Source organism: Limulus polyphemus, unplaced genomic scaffold, assembly GCF_000517525.1.
Source record: "Limulus polyphemus unplaced genomic scaffold, Limulus_polyphemus-2.1.2 Scaffold1800, whole genome shotgun sequence".
NCBI classification, from domain to species: domain Eukaryota; kingdom Metazoa; phylum Arthropoda; class Merostomata; order Xiphosura; family Limulidae; genus Limulus; species Limulus polyphemus.
In genome coordinates, this window is record NW_013667410.1 from 56,940 (window position 1) to 72,315 (window position 15,376).

The following is a 15,376-nucleotide window of genomic DNA, read 5'->3' on the forward strand; positions in this document are numbered from 1 at the left end:
GCTGGACTGAACGAGAATGACCACCAACAGGCATGATAGGTTACGGCAAATGTACAAAGTTCACGCTGTTAACCTCACGATTTATTTGGCACAATAAACAAAAATATAGCTGCAATGAAACATAAACATAAACTAGAAATAAAAATACATTTATGAAACAAAATTAAAATGTTTTTATGTACATATAGAAACATGAAATCCTCATGAAATAAAAATACTCGGTTATTGTTTAGGTTTACTTACAAATGTTATTTTCGGGTCTTGTATATTACTTGAAACCATAAGGAGAGTATGTGATTATGAAAAAAACTAAAAATAGACAAAATTTGCATTTTATGGACAGTAAACATTTTTAGGGATTTTAAAATAATGTACTTAAACATAAAAAGCAATAAGTTCAAATTGGGAACTAATATAAATAGCATAATTATTTCTTATAAATACGATTTCCTTATGTAATTTTCCAAGATATTAAAGATCATAATGCAAAATAACTAAATTTATCAAAACTAACAGGCTTTATGTTTCTTAAACTATGTGCATTTATGAAAGTTCTTCTGAAGTTTCAAACAATTTCAACCATTAGTTTTATTGTTGGAATGAAATATAGCAAGACTTGCACTGGCTACTCAGAAAGTTAGTAGCCGGTGGTCATCAGGTTAATGGTAGGACTAAGAAACACTTGAGTATTGGAAAGACAAGAGTCATCTTCAGCTAATAGTTATATTTTTCTATCAGGGTAGTTTGGTCTTCGGAATTGGTTTCCTTCATATGTGGTAAAAACCAGTAAATGGCTTTGATTTGTTTTTAAGTTAATTTAATGGATGGGACAACATAGATGGACTAATAGGTCCTTTGTCCTAAAATTTTAGGTATGTTTATGCACATGAATCACTTAGGCCTTACTTGGAATATTATGTACAGTTATGGTCTTAGGTAAAAAAAGGATATTCAGAGGATAGAAGAGTTATCCTGTGGGAATAGTTTAAGACTACATATTTTCTCTTGACAAAGAAAGAAAGGGTAGCAGGTGATTTTATTAGTTTATAAGATTATCTGGGGCATTGACAGTATAAATGCTTCTGATATCTTTTTGTTGAAAACTTTAGGACTAGAAGCCACATGTTCAAGATTTAAAAGACAGGCTATGTTTTAGTTTATAAAATTTTAGTTTTCTAGCAGAGTGATTAATTTAATGAAGAAGTTGCCATTACCAGTAGTAAAAGTTGGCACTTAATTTAAAAGTGGAATTGATAAATTCTTGAAAATTAAAGGTTAGGTATAAGATTTAAATTTTTCTTTTTTAGGGTATATATATATGAGTGTGCAGGGACAGCACTGAAGGGACAGGTGTATTTTTGGTTGTCCATGTGTTTAAAAAAATTATCAGACTTTATAGAATTTCTTCCACTAAAGAAGTAGGACAACTGGCCTGTAATTTCCAATGCAACTTTACAATCCTTAGGCATCTTTACTCTGTTTATGGAACTACTAAAAATGAAAAAGTGAAGCTCGCACATCTGATGTTTGACTTTCTTTAAAACCATAATGAAAACCTTATCTTTTGGTTCTCATGCTTTATTTTTATCCTTTCATTCCTTTTACTTACCACTGTAGTATTCACATCTAAGTTCAGGTCAATTACAACATCTTCCCAAGGAACATTTTTAATATCTTCTTTTGTAAAAAAAAAAAGAGAATAAAAGTTCAGCCATCACTTCAATAAAAACTATACCATGAGAATAAGTTAAGAGCTCAATCTTCCATTTTATCATTTAGCTTACCTTTCAGCTACTTAAAAAACCTTGCTATTAGTTTGTTTGCCTTTAACTTCTGAAGTTTGAAAGGAAAAGGAGTATCAAGAACAAATATGGACCTTGAAGAAGTTTTAAGTTGAACTTTATGAAGAAGAAGATAAAAATAAGTGCAGTTTAAAACTTTTTTTGTTTGTGATTTTACTATCAAAGGAAAGAGAAATGATTTTCAAGGTAATCAGTTTTGTTAAAAGTGGGAAGAATGTTTTCTTAATTTCTGTTAATATTGAAGAAGAAAGTTTTAGGAGTAAAGCTCTTGGTTCTGATGAGATTTCACTAGAATATTGGAGAAGCTTAGAAAAGTTAATGTTGACCTATTGTTATTTTCCAAAAGTCTGTTAACGTGAAAAAATTTGTAAGGAATGAAAAAACGCTTAGGTAATCACCATTTTTTAACAGAAGTCAAAAGTGGAATTCCAATACAGTACATCCACCTCGTCACATAAATAGCTATTCTCATTCAGCACTTCCCTCTATATGCAAAATTGTTTTGTGCATGCCACAAGCCATGAAGCTCCCACATCTGGAATTGAGTGATTCCAATGTGTCTTGCATGCACATCATCATGTGACAACCCTCTGCCAATAAGACTGCGACATACGACTCCTTTTATTCAATTCTATTGAACTGTCACTTCTCATTTGGCAGTACTTGTGTTGTAATGTTTAGTTTGTGCTCTCTTCAATTGTTTTATTTTAATTTATTTCCATATCTTTGTATTAGTTTCTCTCAACAGGTTTACTCTTTATTATACAATAGTGATACTTGTAACTTGTTGAGTTATTCCAAAGTGGAATTATTTTATGTTTCTACCCAGTTACGGAACTTATTACTTCATTATAAAAACTTTTTATTTACTTCTGCCAACAAAGTTGTGTTTGGTTATTCATTTTGCATTATGAATTCTATGTTACCACTTTAGAGGTTATATGTTCTATCAGCATATTTCCACAGGCTTCAGGTTGCAGTACTGTGTGGGAAGATTTTTGGCTTTACTTCACTGGGAGATTGATCTTCCAATGAGCTGACCTCCATCGGGCCTCACCTCGAGTTTGGGGGGCCACACATTTTGACATACATTCTGCTGATATAGGAAAGATAAGGTGTTATAGTGTTATGGGCTTTGAATATTTTTATATTTAATATTATTATTATCTGTAGTTATTTGAGTTCTATAACATAAGTTTTGTTAGATTGTCTGAATTCGGGTTAGAAATGAGGCTTAGCTGCATCTTTTCTCCTATACCAATGATACCAGGGTTTTTTGTTATTTTAGGATTACCTGTAATTCATTCAACTGTATTGTTTTTCTTCCATACATCACGTCTCATACATAGGTTATTTTTAATACACACTTATTTCATTTTTGTTATTATTTGTCTTTTATACTTCTTCATATTAACATGGTTTGTGTGGAAGCTTGAACCAGGGGGACCACACTAACTTCTCCCAATATTGTACATACATATTGTTTGGTTAAGAATTTTATTTTAGAGCTTAGTGGTATCCATTCTCCTGCACTGTTTGATTAGGCTTAACATGCATCTGTTATTTTCGGTTTGCCTGTAGTTCTACTTATGGGTTAATCATTTATTAAGTTTAATATCTTATTAGCTTAGGCTTAATAAGTGTCTATTAATTACGGTTTACCTGTGGTTATACTTTTGGGTTAATTGATAGTTGGGTTAACTATTTTGTTTTCTTCAACACATAACATGTATTACATATATTAATTTTGCTACACAATTTTTTTTACCATTAATTTAATTTAATTTATTACTTATACTTCTTACCCTTAATCTTGTTTGTGTGGGCCCCTGTGGGATGGGGTCCACCCTATCTGCTCCCAATATTGCTTGCCTTCCTCCTATAATGGTTGAACCCATTTCAGACGGCACAGATTTTGTCAGTTTTCCTCCACCTTATCATGGATTGCATTCCAGGCCTCTACTGTGGAATCTGTTAGGCCTGTCTCTGTTTTTTATAACACATTTCACAGTACATTGTCTTTCTCCTGATATTGTTTCATGATGATATTTGTGTCTCTCTTTTGAGAGTGGGTACTTGCAAGCCTTGTTTTTTTGCCTTAGCTTACCATGAGGCAGATTTTCTTCTTAATTTTATGTCCTTCAGATATTTAGTTTTTCAGTTTTGTGTTACCCACTGTACTTTCCTATGGGTAATGTTTACCTTCCACTTCCTTTTTTAGGTGTTCCACTTATATTTAGAGATTTTTGTGGGATATCTCCTCCTTCTCACCATGTTGGGGTGTTTGCCATCATCAGTTCTTTCTCTCCATGTGTGTCCTCTTTACTTTGGGAATCTTCTTTGGTGGGCTACTGCTGTTTGTTTACTATCTACTGCTAATAGGGACTTAAGGTCAGATCTTTTACTCCACTGGTCCATTTTTAGGGCTTCTCCCCTACATTTAGATTCATGTGGGATATCTGCCATGTTATATTAAATTTTTAAGTTGCTCTTTTGTTTCATTCTGAGATAATGTCATCTTTATTCCTTTATATGTCTTGCAACTTCCTGTCCTGCCTATGGGTTTTCTCCATTCATCTTGTATGCTCTATGCTGATTGTGGTTCTGGATCAATCAGTCCCACCTCAATCGCCTTTTCGGTCTTCTCCGTCTTCATATGTAGTCTTTGATTACATTTGGGTGGGCTGCTTCTGCATATTTGGGAATGCCAATGTTACACATTCTTATTTTCCATTTCTTTGGATGCTATCTTAGATTTTTTTCAGCACATGATTCGGGCCCAGTTTCGTGCTTTGCTCTTTGGACTTGTTTTGGTTTTATGTGTCTTTTGTGGGGTGGTCTACATTTTACCCGACTTCTACATTTTGGGGGATTTTACTTACACTATTCATTAGATGCCTAGCTTTGGTTAGCTCCTTCCAAATGGGGGCAGTCTTAACATGCTCATATACTCCTTCAGCAGTCAGCTCGGGTAGTTGGATTTTCTTGTTCCATATTTCACATTCTAGTCTCTTTCATGTAGGTACTTTTAAACACCCCTTCATCGGGACCATCCTCCTCGAATGCATTTGATTGAGTTTTCTGTTATCCAAGCCATTCATCTGATTTTCCTCTTAATTTTCATCCTTCCCTCTTCATCTATACGAGTTGATAGATGATCATACCCTCCGACATCAGGTTTATCACTTCCTCCCCCTCTTCTGGATTCTTTTTCTTCCCTGATGCTCATCTCCAGAAGTTGAGGATGTGGTTTGATGAGGCTTCAGAATAATGATCACAGGCGAAAAATCTTATCACTTTCACACCCTGGCACTTCTGCCAGTCCAGTGTGCTTTCGCTCAGTCACTTCTTTTTATCCGGATTTGACTACTCATATTTTCTTTTGGCTATTCGATGGTGGTGACTTTTATCACTCGCCAAGGGGACACTCATTCTTGTTTCTTTTGTGGTAGACTGTAGATCTCCCTTTTTGAATCCTCACATTTGATATATACGTCTCCTGGAAGGTCATGTTCCAGGTGCTTTTGTCCTTATTGCTAATTGACTTTCCTGTCCCATCACACTTTCTCCCAAGGAATGACCTCTTGATCCTTGAAATTTTTGGTGGCTCTGCCTCCTGTGGGTTACTCCTCCACATGAAGTTTTTGAATTTGATATCAATTCTCAGGTAGTTACCTCTTTTGTTTTTGTTCTCTAGTTCTTCAGCCACTTGACCTGGCTGTCGACACATTCAGATAGGATTACATCCAGTTTATAATGTTAGTTTTTATCTCTTTCCATTTGTGTTTTACTAAAAGGTTTGTTCATCCACGTCACTTTGGTTCAGGTCTTTCTGAGTGATCTGTCTGCAGTCAGACACAGTTCATTCTGACATCACCATCATCACACGTGGCTTTTGTCAGGTCCCTTGCGTTAGCTCAGGGACTCACCCCTGGTGTAGTGCCTTTCCCATTCCATTTGGCCTTCCTCCTTGTTTGTGTTCCAGAGGTGTTTGTCTAACTTTAGACATTGGTCCGTTCAGCTGTGGCTTCTGCTCCTCCCATCCTTCAATACCTCCTATTTCCCAGTTCTTTGCCTGGTTGTTTGATCAGGTTTCTGTGTCAACTGTTTCTAGTTATAGGACTGCCCTGTCAAACATCTTCTGATTCCGGAAAGCTTTCTCCTCTCCTCATTATTTCCCTTCTGTTCCATTGCTTTCATCTTATCCATCTTCCACATCCCTCTGTTTTGCCATACTGGATCTCAATTTTCTCCTTCATTCCCTGTCCAGTTCTCCATTTTAATCCATTTATACATGTTACGTGTACTATCTTTCCCTTAAGTATTCTTCCTCCTTGTTTGCAGTCATCCTTGTTCCGATATATATGCCATTGATGTATCCTGCATTCTTCACCCTTCCTTTTCTGTTATCCTCTATCCTGATCGGGCCATCTCTCCTATTTCCTTACCTTTTATTTCCTACCTGTACTCTCATTCAGTTTTGGATAGACTTCTATGTGTGGTTCATTCCCTGAGATGTTATGTGGCTCGTACTGCCTCCTTTCATGTTATCATTTCTATCTGTTCCAAGGGCTCCCTCTCTGTCCCCTGATCTGTCCCCTATTGCACTCTGGTTGAGTTCATCAACTCACAACTGGCGTATTCTGACTTGTCCATGGAAGGTCGCTGCCTGCACACTGTTTCTTCTCACTCAATTTGTCATCTAACTATGTCTTTAGCTGCTCGCCTTCGCTAGTCTTTGGAGGAGATCATTCAGGCTGGGATGTGGACAACTTCCAGTACAATTATTGCACATTATCTGCATGACCTGGCTGTGTCTTCCTCGGGCAGGTATCGTCGTCCTCCTGTGGTGATTGTACACATGTCTGTTTGCCTTTGACTGGAGTAAGTCGACATATAACTTTTCCTATGTATTATTACTTGATACATATCATACTTCAGGATTCCACCTGGTGGCTGGGGGTTGCTCGGTCAGGTATGCTTCATATTATATTTCCACTAGATATGAATAATTCTATAATGCTTGCTGTTAAAATAGGGTGTTTCTGTAAGATCACCAGCAGCTTGTCTGGTAATATGTGTATCTACATATATATATATATATATATATTTTTGTTTTTTTTTCTTTACTAAATGTTATTAGTTTCATTAATAAAGGACCATCACCCCTGGACTTCATGAATAAAGCAGATGGTTATTTCTGCCCGTCTCTACTGACCCATAATTCCTACAGTTGGGGTCTATCTGCTGTAATATGTTTTCACTTTTAACACCATTTCCATATGTGTTTTGTTATATTATTTTAGCTTTAAGTTTCCATTCACATTTTACATAATTGATATGATTTAAGTGTTTAATATTGTTAGGGCCTTGTATCAGCTACTTATTGGAAGCCTTTTGATTTCTAGATGACTAGTAATGTGTGCTACTGTGCTTAGCATTGGAAGTACATTGGCTGAATGTAGTTGTAGTTTATGTAATGTGTGAAACCAAGTGGTTTTCTAGTTTAAGTAAAACATGATGTGTATACCGTGTATTGTTCTAAAGCAAGACCCCATAAAACATATTAATTATAATCTCATAAAGATTCTTTGATTTGTGTGTGACTAAGCAGGATAACTAGTTGGTAATAAGAACTTCTCTGTGAAAGCAAAGAAGAGTTTACTGTATGTCAACCACACTATGTCGACTATATCCAGTATTTATGAGGCCTTTTGACCAGCACCAGAGCTTTTAAGGCCAGCTGAGATATGACTCTCACTAATGGTTTAGATGCTTCAAAACAACTATTATGATGTAAACTGGATAAGTTCGTACAGAAGTAAGTTTTTCATCAATTTATGGACAGCAAATCCAAATCAGGGTAAGAATTTTTAACACTATATTATTTATTTATTTATGATAACACCATATCTTACTGATAATAATTTTAGTATTATCTTGAATTAACCTTCTCATTATTCGGAAGACCCAGCAAACTAATCTTCTTGATCCCTATTGGTGGAGGGCTGCTGCATAATTATTTACATGTGAATATGCAGAAGCGGGAGGTGGAAGACTAGTGGCGAGCATTGTAAATTTGTGCCGATTGAAGGCAGTACTAATTGAGAAAAGTTATTTTGTGAGAAGAGGTAAATATCTATCTGAAATACATTGTCAGTTTAGGAAAATGTCAAATTCCAAGCAGTTTATGACTTCAAAACTGATACCTCTGACATTTGAACAGAGTATAGAATGACTGGTGTGAACATTTTTGAAGAAAAAGCAGTGTATTCACTGAAATTGCATTAGATTAATTGATGATCAGAAGCCAATTTTAAGCAAAATAATTCCTCCTACTATCTCTACAAAAGTAACTATATATATCTGAAAGTGCTTCTTTCTTTCAGGATTTTTCTACATCATTTGATTTGTCATAAAAGAAGTTGTATTCTAACAAACTTGAGGAGAATATAAAAAATTCAAGTTCAACTGACTGAAAGCAGTTTAACAAATGCTTTCTGGTGAAGTTTAGAGATCACTGGTTTGCTTTTATTATTTTATCATCTTAAGTTAACCTGCTCATTAGAAGAACTAGTATAATAACAAGCTAGTCTCTTTCATACTGGAACATGTACAGTGACCACAGCATCAGTAGAAAAACTCTGTATTAGTAAATGTTAACAAGAACTAGCAAGTGAAAGTAAAGAAGTGTGTAATAATATGTCATCCATGCTATATCTGCTATATGTATTGCCAACAAGGCTTTATGGTCAATACTGGGGCTCTTTAGGCTAGCTGGGATATGAACGATATAGTAGTGGTTGAGACACTATTTATGTTAGCAAATTTCTTGGCCACAGTTTTTACTTTGTAGCAGGGTTTGCACTGCTGCTTGAAAACCTTGAAAAGAGCTTGAAAATGAAAAGCCATTTCAAGGGCCATTAAAAGTTGTGTTTGGGTCTTGAAAAGACTATTTTGGAGGCAAGTGCTTGAAATTTGTATTCAGTCAAAATTTCTGGTTTTAATCTTTATTATATATCTATATAAAATTGTATTTAAGCAATCAAATAATACTTTTAGTCAAAATAAACCGGACGACCATCTTTAGGTCTACTTGTAATCAAATTCTTGTATTCTGGTTTGATGTACCATTTTGCATTTTAGTGTGATTAGACACGTACATTCCCATGGTGCTAAACAACAATGCTGGAGAAGTATGTAGTGTGTAAGCATGTCTGAAGTTGAAGATGAGAAAATGCATTGTCAGCAATGCTTGGATAGTAAACAGCACCTACTGTTAGTGGTGTGAGTGCTTTGTACCAAATGAAAACAAGGCCTTTTTTAAGGTCTGTAGGAAAGTGATTGACATTGAAGGGATGAGCAAAAGTGCCCTCAAAGTCATGAGAAAGGTGGAAAACATTGCAAAAATCTAGAGATAAAGACTAAATCTAATGATTTAATGATGCAAGACTTTTTCGAAGGGACTGATTATCTGTGAAATGTAGGACACGATTGGAGTCCAAAAAAGACAAAATATTATGACAACTTATGGCATTGGATCTAGGCCAAGTTGCAGTTGTTTCTGACCAGGAATCCTGCCAATCAAGGCCTAACAATGATAACGTTAGACCTAACTTTCCAGTCTTTAAATCTAGTCAACATGGTCGAACCTCTATTGTATTAAAGAAAGTGGCAGATTAAACATTTCTTGCTGAAATCTTAGACTTTGCACAGTGCCAACAGACATTTTTCTTACAAGACACAACAGGAAAACATGATAGTTCAATAACTCAAAACTACAGTTGTGCTGAAACAAAATCAAGATACATAACAACCTATGGTTTGGCACCTCATTTTCTTTCATTGCTGAAGGAGAAGATAAAACATAAATAGTATGTATTACTCTTTGATGAGAGCTTAAATAAGAACTAGTTTATACAACTGGACATTCACTTAAGGTTTTGTAAGAAATCAGAAAACTGTGTGTGTACAAGATATTTCACCAGTGATTTTACTGGTCATTCAGCATCAACAAACATCTTAGATTCTTTGATAAAAAAGTATTGAGACACATTTGGGGATATCATTCAGCTGTCAGTGGATGATCCAAGTGTCAACTGGAAACTTTACAACATGCTACATTAGAAAATTGCAGATATATTACAAGTGCAAATTCAAACAGGTAAGAGTGTTTCAGTAGGCCTAATAATAAATAAGAAAGTAATTAGATAATTTCCTATTTACTCTGTATAGGTTTTAAGATTTAAGGGTAAGCATATTTTACATATAATTTTTTATTGTTTGAATGGTGTAAAATACAATTTCAGATATTTCACCTATTTTTTTAATAGACTGATTTATAGAAAGTCTAATATGAATATGGGAAATTCATATTACTGGTGAGTAAAAATTTGAAATTCTCAAAATATGAAAGTATGATACGGGGATTTTAATTTTTATATCTTGTTCAAAGAAATCTATGTATTATAACTAAAGTGACCACTTTTGATTATATCATTTATATTTATGTATATATATATATATACACACTAGTTTATCTACATTGTTGTTATTTCAGGTTCTTATGGATTACACATTATTCATGGGGGCATTTATGCTCAGCTCAGCAGAAATGGGCTGGAGAGTAGAAGATTTGAGTAGCATGTACCATCTACTCCATGATGCACCACCTAGAAAGGCTGATTACGTACAAGTGACAGGAAGCTCAGAGCTAGCCTACAATTACTGCAAGCATAGGTATGTTTCATGTTATAATAATTTAAATAGACTGGGATTTGGAAGGCCTCTTGAAATATTAACTTTTACATTAATTATAGTTTGTTTTTTTTAGTTTATTTGTCACAATTTATCATAAAAGTTTGAGCAGTTTTTATAGTGAAGTGAGCTTTATGGAAAAAGTTTTAAGTTCAAACAGTTACAGAACTATAATAAAACAGTACATTCTGTTTAAAGGCAGATTCCAACTAAATATATATGTGTGTGTATGTATAGTAATAATATTAAAGAAAGACTGATATTATATGCATTTTTTCTAGATTGCTGTCTTGTTTTATTTATATAGATGGCTTGAAAATGTTCCAGCAATTTGCCAAGCCTTGTCACTACTGAATCTGTATGAGAAGTACATCTAAGCTGTCCAAAAGAAGAAAGTAACTGATCCAAAAAACAAGTCTTTTAAAATTGTAAAAGAATCGCTGAAGGATGAGACTATTAAGGCAAAATTGAATTTCCTGCAAGAATTTCTACATAAATATCAAACTGATGACCCAGTGATTCCCTTCCTTGTGATTGATTTGACAAATGTGTTGATGGACCTAATGAAAAGGTTTGTCAAAGTTGATCTGTTAAAAGGCAAGAGACTGAATGCCAATCGTATAATGAACTTCGACTTGGATGACAATAGTGTGTTGAAATCCTACAAAAATGTGGACATTGGAATAATTATTGAAAATATGATTTGTCTACTTCACAGAAAGAAGAACATTAGTGACAGAAATATTTTGGAATTCTGTATGGATTGTAGGAAAATGTTTGTGAAAGTTGTAAAAAAAATTGCAAGATAAATGCCCACTGAAGTATAGAATTGTGAGGAATATGGACTGTTTGTATCCAAGAAAGATGGCAAGTGATGCAGACACAGTTAAGAAGTATTTTAAGAGGGTTGTGAAAATACTGCTCGAACCAGGTAGGGTGCAAGGACAAGATTGTGGCAAGATCTTTTGGCAATACCAAGATTTCCTGCAGACTGTGGTGAAGGAAAACCACTTTTCGTTCAAGGAGTGTAAACCAGCTGTGAGGCAAGACAGTTTCCTCTACGTACAGCTTGTGGCAAGTGGTTATTCTGACTGCTGGTCAGTCATGAATAAATTGTAGTATTTGTCACATGGCCAAGCTTCTGTGGAGTTAGTCTTATCGATTAACAAGTAAACGATAGATGATAATCTCTCCACCGTAGGACTTGTTGTACAACTTGTTGTGGTGGACCACATCAAGACTATTGAAAGTGTTTTGAATGTGAAGATTAACAAGTCTCTGAAACTCTCTTGTAAGTCAGCAAAGCAGAAATATGATGTCTACTTGGCAGAAAAACAAAAAGGAGAACCAGAAAAAGTGAGGAAATGGAAAAGGGAAGAAGAAAGGGGGAATTCTGAAGAAAAAAAATGGAGGATGAAATGGCAAAACTAGAAAAAAAATTTTCAAGAACTAGAACAATGAATTGTGAAAAAGAGATGATTTAATTGATATAATAAAATTGCCAAAATGTTTTGGGAAATTTTGTATTTTAATACGGTTCAATGTTGCATAGTACTTTATTTGAAAAATTAAATGTTTATATCTGATTATGGTCTATCTTATCTGTCAAGTGAGTCTCTCAGTGGTTCAATGTAAAGGTAATCCTGACTGAATGTATATGTCTTTTAATTAATTAATAGCAGTTTCTTTGAGCAAGGGTGCTCAAAATTAAGATTTTAGGCTATGAAAAAGTTCTTGGAAAGTACTTGAAAGTTTTCATTGATGTCCAATGTGAACCCGGTGTAAACTGAGTTAAGTTAGTGAAGTATAATTTTTCATCAGTTTTATTTTATGCCACAACGAAGTAGAATTAAGATAAGAATTTTTTAAAACTATGTTATTTGTTATCGTATGTTATTATTATTTTATTATTTTCTTGAATTAACTTACTAATTATTCGGAATTGCTAGCAAACCAGCACGCTAGTTTTCTTGGTTCTGGATCAGATCTAGTGACCTCGGAGTCAACTGGAGAAGACTACATTAGTTATTAATAAGACCTTCTTAGTGAAATTAAAAAAAAGAGTGTATAATTATAATATGTTAACCACCCTATGTCTGGTATATCCAGTGCCAACAAGGCCTTTCACCCAATATCAGGGCTTTTCAGTCTGGCTGAAATACAACAGATACAGTAGCTATAATAGAAAAAGTGTCTAAAAGTATTTATTTTGAAGAAAAAAGTATTGTAAATTTGGATTTTATTTTGTTATTCAGGATCAGGTATGACAGTTCCAAACTGGGATTTTGTTGGAAGTACTATGGTGACAAGTAATTACATCAGACTTACTGCCGATGAACAGAGTAGGATTGGGGCCATTTGGAATAAAGTGGTAATAAGTCTTTTAAAGCTATTTATTAATATTTGCTTTAGTTTAAAGTCACATAAGACATTATATGCATATTTTAATGATACTGTGCATGTCTTTTAATCATTGCTGCTTTGAAGGACTTTTTATACATATAATAACAAAAGGATTTTGTTTTTAAATAATTTTTCTTGGAGTTATTTTAAACTTTCCTTGCTCTCACTTTCTATGAAAACTTCTGTGGATCCCTATTTATCAACTCTTTCAATACGGCCTCGGGCAGTTTGAATGACCACGTGACCTTTTTGTACTTATTTAAAGTCTTTATAGATTTAATACTTATAACTTCACAAAATTTGGCAGTCTTTCAGTTGATATTACAAGCCTTTCACATACAAAAAGTCATATTTCTTAGTGAAGTACTTTTAATGAAATAAAATAAATAATTATCTATGAATATACTGAGTATTTGTTTTGAATAGTTCATACGCAAAGTAATTATATGTTAAAATAAAAAATACTTTTCCTCGTATCAAAAATCTCAAATTTTTTTTTGTGTAATCCCTAAAACCTCCTAAGTGGATTTCAAACGTTTTTTTTTTTCAGTAAAACTTTATAGTTTATATGTTATTTACTCTACTGGATCGGTCAATTCAGTCGACCTCGTAAGCACCAAAAAAATCGAAATAAACCTTCTTTTCTTTCTAGTATGACTTCAGGTTGTAACATGAAACTATATTCGTTTATCCTAAGTAGCTCTAAGTTTCTAACAGTATACATCCATTTATAATTCCACTCCATAAAAAGTTGTAACTCACTTAGAGAACGTGCAGCTCATGTTACGCTCTTCGAGCCTTGTGAACCATTTTACTTATTATTATTATTATTACTTATTTTACCTAATCTAGTCTTAAGTAACTTTAAAAGATCCATATTTTTAGATAAAGAATAAATATGAAAAACAAGAAATAAAATGCTTAACTAATCTTCTCTTTTCTTGCAGTCGGGTTTCAAAGAGAGTTAACTCTAACCTTTTGTAATACTAATAGTAATGCATTTAATAATTTTCATTTAATTAAATAATGCATCAAAGAACATAGACTAATAATTTGCAAAAAGTAGACAAATTCCTCTAACTCTCAAAATTTTTCTGGTTTTCTAACTATGCACCAAGAGCCGTTACAAATTCACCCAAGCTAGCCATTAACTTTCCCACGGGATGAATCTTGTACTGTCAGTGAAATTGACGATATTCTGTTCAGAACACAACAATATAGAATATGTCATTTAATAGATGAAAAGCTTGACTTTCTATTGGTTATAGATAATATATAATTAAACGTGAGAGATAACTATCAACGAATTGTGAAAGAGAGGATGTGATAGATGGGTGTAGCAGGAGGGGTCTGATTTTCTAATCAATAGCTCTGTAAACAAACAAAATTGACGATTATAAAAATTATGGTTTGTCTGAGTAATAACAATTTTATAGAGTATTTTACGTTTAATTTCATACATTTTCAAGGGGTGATGGATAAAATAGGGATGATGATATGCTAAGAGAAAATATGTCATGTGGGTCACACTTGTGGAAATTCAGGATTTTTTAAAATATTCCTTTGAAGAATTAAGAACTTAAAACTTATATACTATTAAAATATGGATTATTAGCTAAGATTTTATGTTATTCTAACTGGTATAACATAAACTAAAAGTAGTATGATATAATTTTGAACGTAAGACACTAAAACCTTGTGTCATCCCCAGTAAAGAATACCTGTGGTGGTAAGGTTAAAGCCCATAAAAAGTCTTAAAATTAGTTGTTTCTTGTTTCAGAATTTTAATGTCAGAAAGATTTAAGGATGACAGCTAGAAAAAGTGGGGTATAACAAATGTTAAATAAAATAATAAAACGAAGATTAACGTTTTTTTACTTGCACAAACATTTATTTGTAAAGTTAAAAAATTAAAAATATACAAGTTAAAAGAAACTTAAAACTCTACATGTTTCGGTGTAAATAATTACAACATGTTCAGGAGAATCCATCAAGAAGTACACATAACATTGCTTACATGTGTAATTAGCATAAAAGTACAGTGCACCATTTACAACAGTAATTTCCAAAAATTTATTTCGGTGGCTCCTGGGCCTAAATCTCTATTTAAATTAATTTTGTTTTTAACAATTTTTAAAGATTCTCTTATATTTAATTCATCTTTATCCGTTAACTGTTTAATAATTTTGATTGTCCCAATCAGTGTTTAAAATTTGCTACATGTTCCGCGGCCCGGCATGGCCAGGTGGTTTGGGCGCTTGACTCGCAATCTGAGGGTCTCGGATTCGAATCCCAGTCACAGCAAACATGCTCGCCCTTTCAACTGTGGGGGCGTTATAATGTGATGGTCAATCCCACTATTCGTTGGTAAAAGAGTAGCCCAAGAGTTGGTGGTGGGTGGTGATGACTAGCTG

The 15,376-nt window shown here is 33.8% G+C and overlaps 1 protein-coding gene across 1 annotated transcript in view; it reads left to right on the forward strand.

The window, feature by feature from the left end:
* The window catches only part of LOC106464980 (vesicular integral-membrane protein VIP36-like), a 52,310-nt gene that overhangs the window by 5,602 nt on the left and 31,332 nt on the right, over positions 1-15,376 (forward strand). The window contains 1 exon segment of the mRNA XM_013925159.2: positions 12,815-12,930. Coding sequence (XP_013780613.1) covers positions 12,815-12,930 — 116 coding nt within the window.